Source organism: Diospyros lotus, chromosome 9, assembly GCF_014633365.1.
Source record: "Diospyros lotus cultivar Yz01 chromosome 9, ASM1463336v1, whole genome shotgun sequence".
NCBI classification, from domain to species: Eukaryota; Viridiplantae; Streptophyta; class Magnoliopsida; order Ericales; family Ebenaceae; genus Diospyros; species Diospyros lotus.
In genome coordinates, this window is record NC_068346.1 from 31,904,415 (window position 1) to 31,927,228 (window position 22,814).

Genomic DNA, 22,814 nt, shown 5'->3' on the forward strand with positions numbered 1-22,814 from the left:
TAGCTATACAAGCTAGGAAAACAAGAAATATATAGTTGGAGAGAATCTAAGAGATGAATCTTAGTTACAATGACTCTAAAAAATGATACAAGGCTTAAATGAATGTAAACAAATTAAGATCACAGCCTTGAAGAGAGAAAATTGAAGCACAGTGAATGTAAATAGAAACGAGTGTAAAATGTAAGCTCAATTCAATTCGTTCCCATCCATTAGCATTCTCTTGATCATCTATGACATGTATATATAAGTGTCCCACGAAGTTGAAGAGAAATATAGCCGTTGGAACTTTCTGCAAAAAGAAATAATCGACAGAAGAAATATATAGTTGACTATTTTTACAACTAAAGCAAGAAATAGTCGACAGACAAAACGAATAGTCGACTATTTTATAACACAAAATTTTAATAGTCGACAGACACATTCCAATAGTCGACAGATGCTGAGATATGAAGAAATTTTTGAAACTTATGAACAAAAATAGTCGACAGATCAGAAGGCATAGTCGACTATTTTTACTCGATAGTCGACAGATGCTAAAATAGTCGACAGATGCTTAAATAGTCGACAGAACATCAAAAATAGTCGACTATTTTGAAGCATAGTCAACAGAATGATCCTGATAGTCGACTATTCTATAAAAAAACTTGAATTTTCAATACATCCTTATTCGATTCTTTAAAAACTCATTTTGATTATCTTTAAAGCAAGTTGAGATTATCAAAAGTATATTTTGAAACAAATCACTCTCAACAAGCAAGTTTTTCAAATCACTCTCAACCATACTCAATATTTCTTCTATAAGTTTTCATATCTTGCTTCAAAGCTTATATACTAAAAATTCATTTTCTCATTCATATAATCCACATAGTAGAAATTGATTTTCATATAGACATTCATCAAAACTATTCATATATACATTTATCAAAACCATTTCATTTCCAAGAGATATTAGATATCAAAATACCAAGAGATAGTTTTCTAAAATGAACACACTTTCAAAAATGAACACACTTTCAAAAACATGTTCTAGTTGGTCTTTTGCCTTAGAATTGTTTTGACCAACGATTTCAAGGAGATTCTTTTTAGATCTTAAAACTTGTTTATGCTAATCTCCAAATAATATAAAAGATCATAGATCATTTTAACAAAGCACTTTGAAATTGATTTTTGTTTCCAAATCAAATGCTTTGATTGAGAGAAAATAAAAAGACATTTGAAATTTTTCATCATCAAAACTAAACACAAGAGTAAAATATCAAATTCAATTACATTATAAATAAATATATCTTGCTCTATTAAATTTATCGATAAATTCTAAAATTCTAATAATTTCTCTAGGATCTTAAAATATTAAAATTTTGATTTATTATTTACGATGTCTAAGGGTATTACGAAGTGTATCCGTATCAACAATGGATGAGAGTATTCTTGACCATTTGATGCTTTTTATCGAGAGCAAGGTATTAGATATCAAAAGACGCCACAGTTGAATGGGTTGGCAGAGAGGATAAACAGAACACTTTGTAATATTGCATCCTAGGAACATCATAGATTTTAGGATATTGGTAGAATATTTTATAACATATCTTAGCAGTATTCTGTAATGTTTTGAGGAAGTGGTATTACCAAGTATGTATTATTTACTCCTTTTTTATCCTATAGATGCATAATTGGGCAAACCATTTTTTTTTTTGCAAGATAACCCCCCCTCCCCCCCTCTCTCTCTATATATAACTCAATTTGAGAGAAAAGGTTTTTATATTTTTGTATTGGATGCAAATGCACTCTAGCTTATTCTTTTGAGCAAGAACCCTATGTAGATTTTGACAATCCATGATTTTGTTCAATTGGTTGAATGACTTAATCCCACAAATCATGCTCAAAGCTAAGGTGATTTTCAAAGGAAGATCGAGCTATTTGATTTGAAAGAACTCTTGTAATACCCTAAGACATCATGAATGATAATCACAATTTTGGTATTTAGACCCTAGAAAAGTTATTAGAAGTTTAATATGATAAGACATATTTATTTGTACTATAACTAAATTTATGTAGTTTAATCATAATTAAATACATTGCATAAAATATATAGTTTAAATATGGTTAAAAAATACCAAAAATTATTTATTGGGATTTTTTTTACTAATATAGGTATATTATATATGATATAGTTGTACGTATGTATATATGTATATTATATATATGTATATGTATGTATAAATGTATATTAAAAAAAAAAATCAAAAAATCAGCAAAAAATTGGAGCAGGCGCGCGGCCATGCTCTGGTCGCGCCTGCAAACGGCTATCAGATGAGAGAGGGCCATTAATGCTGAAATGGCTGTTGGGATGGCCTTCTAGGACACGTGGGTGCCGTGATGGGACAAGACACGTCGAGTTTTTGCTATAAATAGCCGAATTCGAGCGAGGCCTTTCATCAGAATTTTTTACTTCATAGATCGGGCATTTGGGGTAGCGTTTGAGAGCTTGGTGAGTGGGGTTCTAATCCTTGCATCGTGGGCAAGGTTTTTGGAGCGTTTGGTGGCCAATGGAGCAGCGGAGAAGGAGAATCGAGCCTTGCCGAAAAATCGAGACTTCGCCGGAGTCGAGATTTCAAACGCAAAATCGAGGTATTTTTGCTATTTTTTTTCTCAATTCTAAGGTTGTAATCGGGTTCGAGAGGTAGAAAATAAGGGGGAGGGAATTTTGAAGCTTGGAAGCCCGACAGGGTCGCCGGCGGCGATTTGGCCGTCGGAGAAGACGACCCAGTCGGGCGCGTGGCTGCACGCGCCCGCGAGTAGGAAAATGCTAGATTAATTATTTATTTAAGTAATTTTGCTATTATAGAAATAAGAAAAAAATAGGAATTTAATTTGAAAAATTTCAAGAAAATTCCAGAAGGCTAGAAATATTATTTAAAGAATATTAGTAAAGAAAAATTGGATTATGTGACAGTTTAGATATTTATTATGAAATTTTAAGGAAATAAGACTCAAAAAATAAAGAGAAATTGTAGAAATTATGAGAAAATAGTAAATTAACATTTTAGAATAAATTTAATGTTTTAGGAATCCTTGGAGCACGAGAATTGGGAAATAGCTTGTCTTTCGAGGACGACATGCTTTTTGAGGCAACTTAAATTGTGGACAGTAAGTGTACTGGTACAAGATTAATACGATTATAAATATTTATGTTTACACCCGATCTTCGGGAATGTTTCATCATATTGACATGCCCTGGTATGTATTCATCACGTAGACTGCACACATGACATGCTATGAAATGCATATGTACACATTGATATTATTGATCACATGCATCGTGACCGTAGGGAGTACGAACTAGTGTAACACCCCACTTACTCTGGGCATGTTATGTCTTAGGAAATTTGGGTCTTATTTATTTATTTTTTTTAAATTACATTACTCCCGAAATTCCCTAAGACCTATATAGGGCTTGACGAAATATTTTCTACACTAGAAATAAATATAATCGTATAAAGCGGAAGCTGAATCGAACTTGCTCATGGCATTACATACATAAATAACTGAACATGGCATTTATTACAGAGTTATTACATAAACTTCTGAAGATAAATACAAACGTACATAATTCTTAAACTATTTATATTACAATATAACATGACACATTTACTCGTTTCTTGACGTCTCGCGTCACTACACATCTCCAACCTCTGTATCATCACTGTAAGTCCCGACTGGAACGTCGAATGTTCCAGGGGCGAACCCAAGTTAGATGATGAACCATCTAAGTAAGGGTATATAATGCTATATCATGTGTGTATGCAATGTTTTTCCTCGTAGGTGTCAACTGTACCCCTCATGCTATCTACCATTTTTGCAACCACCTCTTTCGAAGCCGGGGTGTATGGGTGCACCCTTGGTAAGACAGTGATGCCAGTTCGTACTCCCTACGGCCTCATATGCGTGTGATCAATGATGTCAACGTGTATTTATGCATTTCATAATCATGTCATGGATGTAGTCTACGTGATGGGTACATTTCATAGTATGTCAATATGATGAAAACATTCTCGAAGATAAACATTTATAATCGTACTAAGATTGAAACGGTACACTTACAGTTAAGTTATCTTGAAAGGCATGTCGGCCTCGAAAATCATGCCGAGTGGTTATTTCTCAATCTTTTTGGCTTCAAGGACTCCTAAAACATCAAATTTACTTTTAGAATATTATTTTACTATTTTTTCATAATTTCTTCAATTTTCTCTTTTATTTCTAAGCCTTATCTCTTCAAAATTACATAATAATCATCTAGACTTCCATAAAATCTAACTTCTCGTTACTAATATTCCTTAAATAATATTTCTAGTATTCTGAAATTTTCTTGAAATTTTTCAACTTAAATTGCTATTTTTTTCTTATTTTCATAATAGAAAAACTATTTAAATAAATGACTAATTTAGCATTTTTCAGAATATTTTTTACAAAACAAGACATAAACAATATTCCAAATTTAATAAAATTTTTTGCAAAATTTTTATTTCTTTTATTTTATTTTTTTTCTTTTCTTTTCTTTTCTTTTTATTCTTTTTTCTTTTTTTGCGGGATCGTGGAAGGCATGTGTAACAGCCCGCCTTCTCGGACGTGTTATATCTTAAGAAATTTAGTCTATATATATATATTTTTTTAGTTACATTATTCCCGAAATTCCCTAAGGCCTTATCTAGTGCTTGACAAGATATTTACACTAGAAATTAAATACAAGCGGAAGCTGAATCGAACCTGCTCATGGTAATGCATAATTTAATAATTGTACATGGCATTTAATACAAGTTAATACATAAAGCGTTTGATGATGGTACAATATACATAAATCTTAAACTAATCATATTATAACATGGTATATTTACTCGCATCTTGGTGTCTTGTGTCACTACACATCACCACTCTCTGAATCATCTCTGTAAGTCCCGGCTGGAATGTTGAATGTTCTAGGGGCGAACCCATGTTAGATGATAAATCATCTAAGTAAGAATACCAAATGCAATGCTATGAGTGTATGCAATGTCTTTCATCGTAGGTGTCAACTACACCTCTCATGTTGCCTATCATTTTAGCAGCCACCTCTTCGAAGCCGGGGTGTATGGGTGCACCCTTGATAGGCCAGCGGTGTCAGTTCGTACTCCCTACGGCCTCATATGCATGTGTTCAACAGTATCATTGTGCATGTATGCATTTCATAGTCATGCCATTGATGCAATCTACGTGATGATTTCATATCATAGCATGCCAATATGATAAAAGCATTTACATTTATAACTGTATTAAATTTAGGCAGCATACTTACAGCTAATTTGTCTCGAACTACGTGCCACGCGACTATCCCTTAATCTCCTTGCTCACAAGGACCCCTACAACATAGATTTATTTTTAGAATACCATTTGCTAGTTTTTCATAATTTCTTCCATTTTTCTTTTATTCCTAAGCTTTATTTCTTCCAAAATTACATAATAATTATCTAGGCTTCATAAAAATTTACTTTCTTTTTACCAATATTCCTTAAATAATATTCTTAGTATTCTGGAATTTTTCTTGTAATTTTCTAACTTTAATTCCTAGTTTCCCTTATTTCATAATAGCTAACTATGTAATTATTACATAATAATTACCTAATCTTTCAATTTATTAAATTTTTCTTCACTAATATTTCTTAAATAATACTTATAATATTCTGAAATTTTCTTGGAATTTTCAGACTTAAAATCCTATTTTTTTTCTTTATTTTCATAATAGAGAAATCTACTTAAATTACATAATAATTACCTAATCTTTCATTTTATTCAATTTCTTTTCACTAATATTTCTTAAATAATACTTCTAACATTGAAATTTTCTTGAAATTTTTTGAATTAAAATTCTATTTTTTTTCTTTATTTCCATAATAGAAAAATCTACTTAAATAATTAATAATTTTGGTATTTCCAGAAAATTGTTTCACCAATATATCATAAACAATATTTCAAATTTAATAAAAAAATTTCAAAATTTTACTTTTTTTTTTTTTTTTGACGGGCGCGTGCCAGCCACGCACTGTCTTCCTACTCGCGGGCGCGTGGCTGCACGCACCCGTCTGCTTCATCTTCTCCAGCTGCTGAACACGTCGCCGGTGATGCTGCCGCTTCAAAAAGCTTCAAACGAAGCTTCTAAACCTCCATATCCGACCCCCCGAACACCATAAAAACCTTAAATTCGAGAAAAAACATAAGAAAATACCTCGATTCGTCGTTTGAAGTCGCGGCTCCGGCGAGTTGCGCGTTTTCCGGCGAGCTCGATTCCCCCCTCTTCGCTGCTCCGTTAGCCACCAAATTTAACAGAAACGATGCCCACGACTTGAAGATCAAAACCCTACTCACCAATCTCTCAAACTTTCTCCCAATCAACCGATCTAAGCCTCGAAATTTTCGGATGGATTGGGCAGTCTTGGAGCGGCTATTTATAGCCCATTTTCGACGTGCTTCGCTTCCCCATCAACGGCCACGCGTCCCAGAGGCCATACCCCGATCATTTCGGCATTAAAAACCCTTCCTTTACCCCCAAGAAACAACTTGCAGGCGTGGCCATGCTCTGGCCGCGCATTGCTTCTGCAAATCTGATTTTTATATATATATATATATACATATATATACACGATATACATACCTGCATATATACTTATATTTACATAAATTATGATTTCCTTTAATCATATTATAATTTCATTTAATCACATTAATCTTAAATCTTACTATTTTCATTTACATATTTATACATTTATTTACATTTCACATACATACTTAAACTAATCAAATTTAATTTAAATCAAATTAATTACATAAACTTAATATCATATAGACTAAATTAATTTATTCAAATATGACTTAGGGTATTACAGCATGCGCCTTTTTCCCACTCGCGGCGCGTGCAACCACGTGCCCACTTGGTTTGTCTTCTCCGGCAGCCCTCTCACCGCTGGCGATGATGCCGAGCCTCCAAGCTTCAAAAGAAGCTTCCCCCATAATTTTGACCTCCCGAACTCGAATATAGCCTTAAAATCAAGAAAAAACAACACGAAGTACCTCAATTTATGCGATGAAGTCTCGGCTCCGGCGAATGGCGTGATTTTTCGGCGAGCTTGGATCTCCTTCTTCACTGCTCCGTTGGCCATCGAAATTACCAGAAACGTTGCCCACGAAGCAAGGACTAAAACCCCACTCCTAAATCTCTCAAACACTCTCCCAATTGACCGATTTATACAATGAAATTTTTGGATGAATGGCCTTGCTCAAACTCGGCTATTTATAGCCAAAACCCAGCGTGTCTAGTCCCATCACAATCACCACGCGTCTGGGAAGCCACTCCGACAGTCACCTCTGCATTAAATGCCCCCATCTCCCTCATTTCTTGCTTGCAGGCGTGGCCAGAGCATGTCCGCGCACCTGCTCCAGATTTGCTGATTTTTTTTAATTATATATATACAGATATATACATATATTCATATACATATTTATATCATACATATATACATACGAATTTATACCTACCGTAATACAAAATCCCATTACAAAATTATAATATTTTTTACTATATGCCTTATATATATATAGTAAGAAAATACTTATTATATAATTTCTAGGACTATAATTTCACACCATGATTTAGGTTAAATAAATCACATATAACTTTAATTTATACTTGCCCTATTGGTAATCACTTAAAAATTTCCAATAACTTCTTTAAGATCTCAAAACGCTAAATTTCGATTTACGATAACTAAGGGTATTACAACTAGCACCGCTACTATACCAAATGTGCCCTTATACACCCCGGCTTCGAAAGAGGTGGCCGTAAAAATCGTAAGTAGCATGAAAGGTGTAGTTGACACTTACGATGAGTAAGACATTGCATACACACATGATAAAGCATCTTGTACCTTACTTAGATGGTTCATTATCTAATTCAGGTTTTGCCCTTGAAATATTCAACGTTCTAGTCGGGACTTGTAGTGATGGTACGGAAGTCGAAGATGTGTAGTGATGCGAGTTGTCGAGTAATGAGCAAGTGTGCCATGTTATGTTGTAGTACGAATATTTCAAGTATTATGTACATTTTAAATTATCTTTAGGAACTTATGTATCAACTTTGTAATAAGTGTCATGTTCAGTTATCTATGTATGAAATGCTATGATTAGGTTCGATTTTAGCTTCCATTTTATGAGATTTTAATTATCTTTAGTGTATAAATTATTTCGTCAAGCACTAGATAGGTCTAAAGGAATTTCGGGGTGAGGTAGCTTGGAAAAAAAAAAAATCCTAAATTCCCTAAGACATAATACGCCTTGAGTAGGTGGGGTGTTATAGTTGGTATCAGAGCTCAATTAAGTAGAGTACCTAGAAAGGAAAACTTAGACTGAACGTTAGCACTTATATCGAGAATCTAAGAGGGTTAGAAGTACTAACTTGAGGTCAATTAGGGGTAGTAACGAGAGTTCTGATGACAGGATGGCAGGAAACTTCTCAGAACAGGTATTAGTCAATCATTGAGCACATCGTCTTGAGACCCGGAACCCGGAATCGAACGAAGGCATCATGGAGCATCTGGTCCAAATAGAAGAAATCATCGACGACGTACCCCCGAGTTACCGACTTTGGCCTGACTTAGTCCAGTTTCAGATAAATATACTGGTTGGTGTTTTAGAAGGCGATCTGCAAAATTTCGCTGATTGGGTCCGGCAGGGCGAGCAATTCCCAGAATTTCATTTTTATTGCGAGCGGATTCGCGAGCAACTGGTGGAGCTATATGAGCCGGTGTTAGTGGAGGAGTCTGACGAAAAAATGGGAGACCCAATTGAGGCGGAAGAAGAAGAAAAAATGGGAGACCCGATCGAGGCAGAAGATGAACACGATGTACTCGTATTCTGGATCGAGAATAATCCTCTTGAGTTTGAGGAGACAAACTCCGAGGACGAGGAAGAGAACTAAGAGGTTAGGGACGACCTTGAGGGACTACCGTACGAGTCCTAAGACGAAAAGAACGTCTGGATATGGAGGTCATTCGGACCAAAGTAGACCTAGCTAGAAATGCTCTAATTATCTGCATGACTTATGTAGTGTGTTGCCTATGACATTTTGTAATCGGATGTATAATATCTGTAAAAATTAATGAATTAAGACCCTGTGAGCTAATCGAGAATATTATTCTCTTTCAGATGGTGAACACTCAAAAGGGAGATAACGGTAGGACCTAGGGCACCCAATCAACGAGCTAGCAATGTAGAGGGAAACGCAAGTGGTAACCCGGAAGACGACTCTAGTCAGGAGACTGGGAGCAATCGACTTGACCAAATAGAGCGAATAATGGGAAACATGGTGGGATTTATGCAAGGAACCCACTCCCGAGACGACCATGCAGTTAACATGCTCGACCTCTACCGTCGACAGAACCCTCCCCTCTTTCAAGGGAAACTTGGCGTGGACCCTAGCGAAGGGGAATTCTGGATTAAACAAACGGAGAAGCTGCTATACCACTTACATTGTGGAGAAGAGGAGAAAGTCAACTGTGCCACTTCTATGCTTCAAGACGAGGCAGACAGATGGTGGAAAGGAGTTAAACGAGCAATGACCCCTCGAGCTAGGGCACCATATGTCACCTGGGAGCGATTCAAAGAACTCTTCGACGAGAAGTACTTTCCTCTAAGTCTAAGAGTGAAGAAGGAGAGAGAATTTATAGAGTTAAGGCAAACTGGGGACATGACTGTAGCCCAGTACTAAGATGCTTTCAACCGATTGATCAGGTACATGCCCATTTATGAAGGAGATGAAAAGATTAAAGCTCAAAAGTTCTTAGGGGGGCTAAATCTAAGGCCTCAGCGAGCCTTGAGTAGCGTAAGTACTCAGTCCTATGTAGAGATGGTGCTACAAGCTATCACAATTGAGGCTAACCTGAGCCAGATCGAAGCTATTCAGGTAGAAAGTCAGCAAACAAGTAATCACATAGCAAGTAAGAAGCTTGATCTTAAGAGGCCTAAATTCAATCTTAGTAATCCATGCACAAGATGCCAGAAGCAACACCCCGGAAGACTGTGTTGGCTAGGAACGAAAGGTTGCTACAGCTACCGAGAGGAAGGACATATCAATCAAAACTGTCCCAAGAAAGGAATCACTTGTTTTAATTGCTAACAGACAGGACATTTTTCAAAGGACTGCCCCAAGCCACGGTAGATGAGTCAGCCTCAGGGATCGTCTGGAAATGCCAGGGTGCAGCAGAGAAGAGTATTTCATCTAACTCGGTAAGATACAGCAGATGACCCAGTTATAATCAAAGGTACCATGTCTACATTTGATATTCCTATGCATGTTTTGATAGATTCAGGAGTGAGTCATTCATTCATATCGCATGCATTTGCTGAAGTATTAGGAGAAAAATCAAAAAACTTGAACTGTCGTATGATCATGGAAACCCCGATGGGGAAGTCTCTAGAAATCTCTTCAAGATACAAAAATAGGAAGATTCAAATAGGAGAAGTTGAGTTCCTGGTAGATCTAATCCATCTGGAATTTCAAGATTTTGACGTGATTTTAGGAATGAACTTCCTAATCAAATACAACGCTACATTGGACTGTAAAGTTAAAACAGTCAGTCTCAAGAGTGGAGACTCAAATGTCAAGTTTCGAGGGCAAAAGAGGGCAAGTGAAAGGAAGTGGATCTCGGCTTTAAAGGTTGAGAAACTATTACGACAAGGGGCATAGGGATACTTAGCTTGTGTCCTAGGGAAAAGCATGGAACCATTGAACATCGAAAAAATACAAATTGTTAGAGAGTTCGAGAATGTGTTTCTCGAAGAATTGCCTGGATTGCCACTTTAGAGGGAGATCGAGTTTTCGATCGAAATCGTACCGGAGTTAAGTCCGGTTTTCATACCCCCGTATAAAATGGCCCTTGCAGAATTAAAAGAATTAAATGTCCAACTTCAAGAGCTGTTGGACAAGGGGTTCATTAGGCCAGGCATGTCGCTATGGGGTGCGCCAGTGCTCTTTGTTAAGAAAAAGGATGTGAGTTTGAGAATGTGCATAGATTATCGGCAGTTGAACAAGATAACTGTCAAAAATAAGTACCTACCCCCCCAGAATAGAGGAGTTGTTTGACCAGTTACAACCAGCTAAAGTCTTCTCGAAGATTGATCTAAGATCAGGGTACTACCAATTGAGGATCAATGCAGAGGACATGTCTAAGACAGCTTTTCATTCTCGATATGGGCACTACGAATTTATGGTGATGCCGTTCGGGCTAACCAATGCCCCAACAACTTTTATGGATACCATGAATCGAGTTTTCAGACCATTTTTGGACAAGTTCGTGATTGTGTTTATAGACGATATATTGATATACTCTCCCTCGGAAGAAAAACACGAGTCGCATTTAAGGGTGGTATTGCAAACGTTGCAAAAACATAAGATGTATGCTAAATTCTCGAAATGTGAATTTTGATTATACCAAGTGGCATTTTTAGGGCATGTTATATCAGTCGAAGGAATATCGGTCGACCTAGCAAAGATAGCGGTTGTGGAAAACTGGAAGCAATGTCAGTTTGTTACAGAAGTTAAGAGTTTCCTGGGATTAGCTGGGTATTATAGAAAATTCTTGGAAGGGTTTTCTAGGATCGCAATGCCTCTCACCAAGTTAACTCAGAAGGGGGTAAAGTTCGATTGGAACGAGTGGTGCGAAAAAAGTTTTCAGACGCTTAAAAATAAACTCACAACTGCTCCAGTACTGGTTATGCCAAACGAATCATGAGGATTTAAGGTGCACACACCGACGCCTCAAGAAACAGTTTGGGATTTGTGCTAATGCAACACAATAAGGTCATTACCTTCGGATCCCGACAACTCAAGAACCACAAGCGGAATTACCCAATCCATGATTTGGAGTTGGTAGTGGTAGTGTTTGCCTTAAAGATTTAGAGGCATTATTTATATGGTGGAAAGTTCGAAATTTTTACTGATCACAGGAGCCTACAATATGTATTCTCGCAGAAAGAATTGAATATGAGGCAACGGAGATGGATGGAGTTGTTAAAAGATTATGACTGCACTATCCAATACTATCCAGATAAAGCTAACGTTGTGGCTGATGCCTTGAGTATGAAAGAAACCACTTATGTGGCTGAAATGATGGTATCTGAGTGGAAGCTAGTTGAGCCTTTTAGTTTGACGACAATGGGAGTGGTTTCCCGAGGTAACACTGCCTACGCAGCCAGTCTCACTCTGCAACCAGAATTAATGTATCAAATACGACAGGCTTACTCAGAAGATTCCCAAATTAGGATGTGGATTGACGAGCAGGGACGAGCAAAAAGACCGAAATTTGAGGTAAGAGAAAGCATTTTTCGGTGTCAAGGAAGGATATATGTACCCCGCGTGAGGGAATTAGGACAGGTAATTTTGGGAGAAGCCCACCGATCCAGATACTCGATACACCCTGGTGCCATTAAGATGTACAAAGACTTGAAGGCTGTGTATTGGTGGCCGGGAATGAAGAAAAGTGTGGCAAGGTACGTTAGTCAATGTGATATGTGCCAGAGAATCAAGATTGAGTATAAAAAATCGAGTAGAAGTTTATAGCCATTAGAAATCCCGGAATGGAAATGAGAACATATTATGATTGATTTCGTGACATGATTGCTAAGAAGTCCTAAAGGGAATGATGCTATTTGGGTGATTGTTGACAGATTGTCTAAGTCTGCTCATTTTCTGGTTATGAAAGTAGGCCAACCAATTAGCAAGTTAGCTCAGCAGTATCTTAACGAGATTTTCCGATGATATAGTGGAAAGAATTGGACTAGTCGCTTATCGACTTGCTCTACCCCTGGCCTTATCAAACCTCCACGATGTATTTCATGTATCGCAACTCCATAAGCATGAGCCACATCCCTCTTAAGTAATGCCAACCGAAGCTGTCAAGGTTCAAGAAAGTCTTTCGTACTTCGAAAAATCGGTTAAAATTTTGGATCGTAGAGATCAAGTCCTCAGGAACAAGTCAATTCCCCTTGTGCAAGTTCTGTGGAAAAACCTGGTGAGTGAAGAGATAACTCGGGAGCGAGAAGAAGACATGAAGATTAATTTTCCCTACCTGTTTGAGGACCTTATAGTTAGAATAAGCGAAAAATGATCAAATTTCGAGAACGAAATTTTTGTAAGGAGAGAAGAATGTAATACCCTAAGACATCATGAATCATAATCACAATTTTGGTATTTAGATCCTAGAAAAATTATTAGAATTTTAGTGTTATCAGTAAGTTTAATAGGGTAAGATATATTTATTTGTACTATAATTAAATTTATTTAGTTTAATCATAGTTAAATACATTGCATAAAATATATAGTTTAAAAATGGTTAAAAAATACCAAAAATTATTTATTGGGATTTTTTTTACTAATATAGGTATATTATATATGATATAGTTGTACGTATGTATATATGTATATTATATATATGTATATGTATGAATAAATGTATATTTAAAAAAAAAATCAGAAAATCAGCAAAAAATCGGAGCAAGCGCGCGGCCATGCTTTGGCCACTCCTGCAAACGACTATCAAAGGAGAGGGGGGCCATTAATGTTGAAATGGCCGTCGGGATAGCCTTCTAGGACACGTGGGTGCCGTGATAGGACAAGACACATCGAATTTTTGCTATAAATAGCTGAATTCGAGCGAGGCCCTTCATTAGAATTTTTTACTTCATAGATCGGGCGTTTGGGGTAGTGTTTGAGGGCTTGGTGAGTGGGGTTCTAATCCTTGTATCGTGGGCAAGGTCTCTGGAGCGTTTGGTGGCCAACGGAACAGCGGAGAAGGAGAATCAAGCCTCGCTGGAAAATTGCGACTTCATCGGAGCCGAGACTTCAAACGCAAAATCGATTTGGTCGCCGGAGAAGACGACCCAGTCGGGCGGATGGCTGCCCGCGCCCGCGAGTAGGAAGAAGGCGTGTGGCCTGCACGCGCCCGCTAGAAAAAAAAAAAAAAGAATAGAAAAGAAGAAAAATAAAAAGAAAATAGAAAAAAATTTTGCAAAAATTTTCAGAAAATCTAGAATTTCCTTTATGTCTTATTTTGTGAAAAACTTTTTGGAAAATGCTAGATTAATTATTTATTTAAGTAATTTTGCTATTATGGAAATAAGGAAAAAATAGGAATTTTATTTGAAAAATTTCAAGAAAATTCCAGAAGGCTAGAAATATTATTTAAAGAATATTAGTAAAGAGAAATTGAGTTATATGAAAGTTTAGATATTTATTATGAAATTTTGAGGAAATAAGACTTAGAAAATAAAGAGAAATTGTAGAAATTATGAGAAAATAATAAAATAATATTTTGGAATAAATTTAATGTTTTAGGAATCTTTGGGGCACGAGGATTGGGAAATAGCTCGTCTTTCAAGGACGACATGCTTTTCGAGAGAACTTAAATTGTGGACAGTAAGTGTACCGTTACAAGATTAGTACGGTTATAAATATTTATTTTTACACCCGATCTTCGGGAATGTTTCATCATATTGATATGCCCTGGTATGTATTCATGACTTACACTGCACACATGACATGCTATGAAATGCATATGTATACGTTGATATTATTGATCACATGCATCGTCACCGTAGTGAGTACAAACTAGCACCGTTACTTTACCAAAGGTGCCCCCATACACCCCGGCTTCGAAAGAGGTGGCCGTAAAAATGGTAAGTAGCATAAAGGGTGCAGTTGATACCTACGATGAGTAAGACATTGCATACACACATGATAAAGCATCTCGTACCTTAAATGGTTCTTCATCTAATTCGGATTTTGCCTTTAGAATATTCAACGTTCTAGTCGGGACTTGCAGTGATGGTACAGAAGTCGAAGATGTGTAGTGATGCGAGTTGTCGAGTAATGAGCAAGTGTGCCATGTTATGTTGTAGTACGAATATTTTATGTATTATGGTTTTAAATTATCTTTAGGAACTTATGTATCAACTTGTAATAAGTGTCATGTTCAGTTATCTATATATGAAATGCTATGATCAGGTTCGATTTCAGCTTCCGCTTTATGAGATTTTAATTATCTCTAGTGAATAAATTATTTTATTTTGTCAAGCACTAGATAGGTCTAAGGGAATTTCGGGTTGAGGTAGCTTGGAATTTTTTTTTTTTTTCTAAATTCCTTAAGACATAACACGCCTTGAGTAGGTGGGGTGTTACAACTCCAAAATTGAATCAATGAAGTATCAACACAATTCAAGATGATGCTTTCTAACTCTCCTATTGTAATTAGGATTTGTGGAAGAAAATGGGTGGGGAAAGAGAGAATAGATGCTTGAATATATGGGGAAAGTGATGCGACTCTATCTCTCTAGTTTAGTAATTGTAGAGCCATTTGTTGCCAATGCATTGGTGTACTATTTCCATCCTCCGCATCAATGATGTCTTCTTTGCCTTTCCCCTTAAAAATTTATGTGTCTTCTCCTCCCATTTCCTTTCACTCCCGTCAATTTTTATTCCACCATTAATTCAATCTTTTCTTCCATTGCAACTTTTTTGTTATCACTATTAACTTGCTTCACCATACTATTTTAGTTCCCATTGGAGACTCAATTGATTGATTCCCATTAAGCTACAACTCCTATGGAGTTTTTTCTAGTGAGCGTATTTGGGTTGTAGGATGCTAACCCAATTTTGAGCTTTTATACCGACTGATGTCTTGTTTAATTTTTGAAGAAGGGCTCTTGGTTGGACAATTACAAGGATGGTTCATATTTACAGATCCAATGTTACCCTTTCACGAGTATTGTGGTGGTTGGAAAACAGTCATTGGTGTATATTGTATTTTTTTGTTTCTTCCAAATGACTCTCTTTCTCAATTTGAAGAAAAACACATATATGTTAGCTACTGATGTACTGTAACATATTCTCTCTAGCAAAAATCTTCAAGGATTTTGGCAACCCATGATAAAGAATGGCTTTATCCTACAATTTGTGCTCATAACCTTGGAGATTTTCAATAGAAGATTAAGTTTCTTGTTTTGAAACAAATTTGAAATTGAACGAATGAAGTATTTACCACAATGCAAGGCGAAAATCTTTAACTCTTCCTTTGTAATTAAGATTTGTTTAGAGTTTATTGAATGTAGAGCCCCTTATCATTAGTTTTGTCATGACCCAAGAGGAATTAGAGGGGCAATGCTGCCATTAATTACAATTGTTGGTTAGGAGATGCTATTCATTCTGTTAAAGTGCACATGGGTGCTGTTCTACAATATTCTATTACTTGAATAGCCTATAAATAGGTCATAGCATGTAAAGAAATGTATGCTAAAACAGTATAGTGAATTCATATTTTCTCTCCATATCTTCTCCCTCTCATTCTTCCTAGTTCTCTCTTATTTCTCTTGAATTCTGCTCTATATCACCTCTCAATTCTCCTCTGTTTCCCTACCAAATCCTTCCTAATTCCTTCATGGACCCTAGCTAAATCCTAGGGTCGTGACATTTGGTATTAGAGCCGATGATTCTTGGCTATGAATCGGAAGTCGTAGCAATTGACCAAGGCGACTTCGCAGCAAATTCAGACAATAGATTGCAGAATTGATCAAAGTAGTGATTTCCGACGCTTAGGGCGGATTAATTTCCAACAGTCTTGGATGCAATTCTGGTGACTGAAAAATTAATTAAAGTAAAGCACTTTGGGCTCGGAATTGGAGATGAAGCGGCGATTTAGTTCATAACAACAGAACGTTGGCATTTGCAATGGAGCTTGAGGTGAATCTATCAATTTCGACTAAACAGAGGTGGGCGAAATTCCGGCGAATTGTGGCCAGGTTATCTCTGACTTGATTCAGTTGAGAGGTAGGGTAGTCTTGTGGTTGTAAATTTCGTCTCAGATTTGAATTTTGAATTGCGTAGGCAGAGTTGGTTTCGTAATCTGATATGTCTTGAAATTGGAGGCCGAATTGATTCAATCAAGTTCCAGGAGTATTGGCACAGCAGAAACGTTGTTATCAGAGTGGTGCAACGGGTTTTGGGATCGGAAATGGATCTTAAAGGCGGAGTTCAGAGTTGATTCCGACTATGAATTCTAGTAAATTGTGTTCGAAACTTGGAAGGCGATTCCGACGGTGACTGTGAACATATGCGGTCATGTGCAGTTGATTGTGGCGAGCTTAGTACTGCTGAATTTGGATTTTGAGGAAGGCGAAGGCAAGAAACAATCTCTTGTGTGATTGTGGAACATCAGTGAATTTCGAACTGAGGGTGGCAAGTTCTAGTGAAACATCAAGAAACAATCTCTTGTGTGAAACATCTCTTGGTTCTTTGGAAGCTGAGGGTGGCAAGTTCCAGGTTATTTCTAACTAGATTCCAGCAGAAACGTATTGAGGCAGAGCCAATCCAATTAATTGAGGCACGGAATTCAGGTGAATTTCGACAACTAGAGGTCGGTGATTGGGTGGAGAAGAAGGCACCAGCCTGGGCGATCATTGAATCCGCTGGACCATGGGTAGATAGCGATTAGCTGCAAGCAAGTTCGATAATCGACAATTTAATTGCAGATTAGAGGTGTTGATTCAGGAGAATAGGAAGCATCATAGCCTTGAGCGAGGCGAGAAGGAAGGAGCGACCACTGCATGTGACTGGGGCTATTATCCAAAGCAAATCTAGGTCACTGCCTGTGATCGAGTTGTGAAGGCAGGCACCATCGGAAACGATCCAGAGGAGAATTTCGCAAGCAGCAATTCTCAATTGCCTCGATTTCAATTGTGATTCTCAACTCAAATTTGAAAGTTGAGCGAGAGGTGAGTTCTAGGCAAATTCTTACTTGATTCCAGCACATTTTATGGGTTGCAGCAGAATCGACCAACATAGAAGGGGGAATAGGCCTGGGCGAGCATGGAATTGAGATTCCAAGAGTAAGGAAGGCTGTCGATTACGGATCAGTTGCCCGGAGCGAAACAAGGCTAGGCAATTCAGGCAATCCCGAAGCTGAAGACGAAGCAGGTGGTAGCCTTGTGGCTGGAAACTTGGCTGTGGAAATGGATAGCAGCGATTCGAGTGTGATTCCGACAACTCTTTGCAGTCGGAATTGTTAAAGATGCAATGAATCAGCTGCATCTCGGTTGGCGCTTGGGAGTTAAACGAATTAAGATAGGGATGATCGAGGTAGATTCGTGAGGTTCCAGTGACGGAATTATGGTGAAGTTGGAAGCTGTGAGTAGGCGAACTTGAAGGCCAAACAAATTCGATCCTCAATTGCTGAAGTGAGGTTGAGGCGCGAAGGAAGCTTCTGTCGGAAGTGGATATTGAGTAATTGCTGCGCATCGGAATTGGGAGAATTTGATTTGGAGGCTGTTCAGCAGCAAGAATTGAGGTTGCTGAACGGAAAGCAACCATTGCAAGGTTGAATTAGATTGCGGGGATTAAGGATTGCTGAATTTTAATACAAGGAGGAGTTTCCGAAGAGATCCTTAGAGGCTGATCAAGAGGCTGTTACAAGGTGTAATTTCAAGGAATTAAACTGAGGAGATGGCTAAAGGACTAATCACTGCAACAAAGGAAATCAAGGACCTCCGTAGGCAACTGGACGATTTTTTGATCCTGTGTTCGCATAAATTTGAGATTGCTAATTGAACTTTGTCGACTCAATTCCAAGTGCCGATTTGTCCACTTTTGCTCCATTGGCTATTCTGGTGTTTGACAGGGATAGGCCAAAATGGTGGATCCGACAATGTGAACGGGTATTCTACCAACATCGATTAGCTGAAAAAGAGAAGGTAAAAATGGTTGCAGCTAATTTGAGTGGAATTCCAAGCGTTTGGTTTCAGAATTGGAGCTGGGGAAGGGTAGAATGGAGCTGGTCATAGTTTGTAAATACCTTGTATGGTTTGGAGAAAGGCCCAAAACTAATGTTGTCATAGGAGTTCCTAAGGCTGCTCATCAAGAAGTGCAGGGAGCTGATACAGTAGCCATGGAAGAGGAAGGTGGTGTTCATACAACTAAGGAGGAGTATGAGGTACTAAGAATGAGAATGGTAGCTGCAAGGAGGGAGGACAACCCTTCTGATCTTATTGATCTCCAGAAGCAGCAGAGGAAGGATTTTGAAAAGTCTCTTTACCAAGTACTTGAGGAGAAGGAGGAAAGGATTGCACCGGGCACACCTTGTTTGGAACATCTCATATGTATGTCTTTGGCACGGGCACACAAAACAGGACATCAGCTGCAAAAAAGGTTGATTTGCTTAAAGAGAAGTTTAAATTTCTTCTTATGCCTGGAAATGAGATGGTTACAGGATTGATAGCTCTATTGGAACAATTTTCAATGGAAATAAGGAAGAGGTGGATGGCTGGACTTGGGCTTGCCGCTAGTTGTAGTTCTGTTAAGGAAGAAGGAAAGAGAAAGCAAAATAAAAAGGTAATACGAGAGGAGAACAAGAAAATGCGAAGAAGAAACCAATTGGTGAAGATGGGCATCGGATGAATAACAATGGTTCAATGGTAAAAAGTTTCTTGGGGACAAGAAACATTTCATGGAGGGGAAATTGTCATGAGCCAAGAGGAATTAGAGGGGCAATGCTGCTATTAGTTACAATTGTTGGTTAGGAGATGCTATTCATTCTGTTAAAGTGCACATGGGTGCTGTTCTACAATATTCTATTACTTGAACAGCCTATAAATAGACCATAGCATGTAGAGAAATGTATGCTGAAACAATATAGTGAATTCATATTTTCCCCTCATATCTTCTCCCTCTCATTCTTTCTAGTTCTCTCTCATTTCTCTTGAATTCTGCTCTATATTACCCTTCAATTCTCCTCTGTTTTCCTCCCAAATCCTTCCTAGACCCTAGCTAAATCCTAGGGTCGTGACAGTGACCTAATCAACCATTTTCTTCCTTCGCACCAATGATGGCATCATTACTTTTCCACTTAGAACTTCCATATTTTCTCCTCCCACATCCCTTAAATCGGCCCCATTTAGAGCCGGCCTTAGGCTAGGGCTATAGCCCGGGGCCCACAACTGAGGGGACCCAATTTTTTTTAAGCCTATGTATATATGTGTATAAAAGATTAAAAAAAAAAAATTAACAAAAGAAGTTGTCGCCTGTTCCTTGTCAATGAAAAGGGAAGCTAACCAATCAATTCTCAATCTCAAGAAAAAACGTAACGAGGAAGAAAAGTTTCTTATTAATTGTATAATATAATATAAAATAAATAAACAAAATATGGGGAATCAAAACAGACTTTCTTATTAGTCACAAAAAGAAGAAGAAAAAACCCTTTGACTTTCTAAGTTCATAACTCAACGCAAGCAATTTTTTTTTGGTGATTCTCCTCTTCTCCAATACAGAGTTAAAACTTGGAAGATAAATCATTCAAAAGCTAGACTAGTGCCTTTCTTTGAAGGTATTTTTTTTTATAAATACATATAGAATCCAGATGTATAAATTTTGTAAATTGTCATACATATATTTATTAATTTTTTATTCTTTATTATTTGATTCAATAGAAAACTTGATTGAGATTCTTATTCTCTATAATTGAAAGTTTCAAGTGAAAGAAAATATACTCAAAATCCAGGTTTTATTGTTCTTTGTTAATTAGTTTTATTTTTTTTATTGTGTTGTGTTTATTATAAAAATTAAAAAATGTTTCCTAATAAACAACTTTCTGAAAATCTCAAGAGACAAAGAAAAAAAAAATAAGAAGAAATTGTTCAAAGTTTAAGAGGATCTTTGAATAAATATTTTGTTAAACAAACCAATGCTTTACTCGAAAATTTAGATGAAGATTGACCAAATGAATGTGAACAATCAATTCAATTGGAAGAATTAGTAGAAAATGAGAATGAAGTGAACAAAGAAATTGATGATCTAGATGAAAATAGAAATATTGATGAACCTTTTCTTGAGGAAAATGAAAATATTAATGAATCTTGCCATGAAAATGAATGTCCCGAAACAATATTTGATTTAAACATTTATGACCCACGAATTTGGGATAATCTTGATGCAAAAATGAGTGATTTACTTTTAGAAAAAGGTCCCATATAAGAAACTAATCTCAAATTCCCCATGGATGAACATAATAGACATTTTTTTTCAAATTATTATCTTCGTATGTTACCAAATGGGGAAACTAAGGATCGAAAATGGCTAGTGTACTCGAAGGAGTTGGATAAAATGTTTTGTTTCTGTTGTAAGTTGTTTAAAACAATGAATTCTAGAAGTCAGTTAACTAGTGAATGAACTAGAGATTGGAAACATCTTGGTGAGAAGCTTAAACAACATGAAAGCAATATTGAACACCTCACTAACTCGAGGTCTTGTATTGAATTGCAAATCAGATAAAAACAAATCAAACAATTGATACAAAATTACAAGAGCTAATCAAGGAAGATACATTACACTGGAAAAATGTTATTATCAGAACCATCGCTGTTGTGAAATGTCTTGCTATACATAATTTGGCTTTTCGTGGAACAAATGAAAAAATTTATGTAGATGGTAATGGTAACTTTTTAGGCCTATTTGAAATGACTGCAGAGTTTGATCCACTAATGCAACACCATTTTCGACTCATTCAAGATAACAAGATTCATTATCATTATCTTAGCTATAAAATTCAAAATGAGTTGATAGCTATTTTAGCATCAAATGTTAAACATGCAATCATTGAAAAAATAAAAACGGCTAAATATTTTTCAATCATTCTTGATTGTACTCCTAATGCAAGTGACAAAGAACAAATAACCTTAATATTGAGATGTGCCAATGTTTCAAGTACTTTAATAAATATAGAAGAGTACTTTCTAGAATTTCTAAATGTGAAAGATACATCTAGATTAGGAATTTTTAATGAATTACAAAATGTAATTGAGTCCCTTACACTTAATTTGATGATGTGAGGGGACAAGGTTATGATAATGGCTCTAATATAAAAGGGAAAAATCTAGGTGTACAAAAAAGATTACTTGATATAAATCCTAGAGCATTTTACATGCCATGTGGTTCTCATTGTCTCAACTTAATAGTTTGTAATATGACGAACTCATGTGTTAAAGAAAAATCTTTATTTGGGGTATGTCAATGCATATATACAGTATTCTCTAATTCAACAAAGTGATGGAATGTGTTACTTGATTATATAGATGGTTTGATTTTGAAATCATTGTCAGCTACACATTGGGAAAGTCACATTGAAAGTGTCAAAGCAATAAAATCTCAAGCTTCCGAAATCAGAGAAGTTTTATTTAAATTAGAAGAAATTAGTGAAGATGTCAAATTGAGTAGGGATGCTCAAAGTTTAGCATCATGAGAGCTTTCAAGTTTTGAATTTATATTAAGTTTGGTTATTTGTCATGTCATTTTGCATAAGATTAACTTACTTAGTAAAAAGTTACAATCTGAAGACATGCGTCTTGATGGTGTTGAAAGACAATTAGAAGGACTTGTTTTATTTTTTGAAAATTATAGAATAAATGGGTTTATTTCTGTCATGATTGATGCTAAAGAAATTTTCCCTGATATGAGAATTGAGCCTGTATTTTAAAAAAAATGTCAAGTTTGTAGAAAAAAGGCATTTTGATGAGGTTTCCAATAGTGATAGGGAATAACAATTAGTTGAAGAATCATTTAGAACTGATTATTTTCTTGTTATAATGTATATTGCTTTTGGTGAATTGAAGAGCAAGGTTGAACAATTGCATTGTTTTGAATCTATTTTTGGGTTCTTATTTGATGCTGCAAAGTTGATTTCGTTTTATGATAATGA

The 22,814-nt window shown here is 36.5% G+C and overlaps 1 protein-coding gene across 9 annotated transcripts in view; it reads left to right on the plus strand.

The window, feature by feature from the left end:
• LOC127809785 (uncharacterized) overlaps nt 1-22,814 on the plus strand; it is an 89,158-nt gene that overhangs the window by 33,417 nt on the left and 32,927 nt on the right. The window contains exon 4 of one of the 9 annotated variants that reach the window (XR_008025252.1): nt 14,871-15,108. The exons of 6 other annotated variants lie outside the window; for them this stretch is intronic. Coding sequence is in view for 1 of the 3 variants with exons in the window: in XM_052348870.1 (XP_052204830.1) it covers nt 7,983-8,053 (71 nt within the window). In the remaining 2 variants the exon portion in view is untranslated. Of the gene's footprint in view, nt 1-7,982; nt 9,111-14,870; nt 15,109-22,814 lie in introns of those variants that run through there. 2 more of the 9 variants (XR_008025255.1, XM_052348870.1) reach the window with 2 other exon arrangements.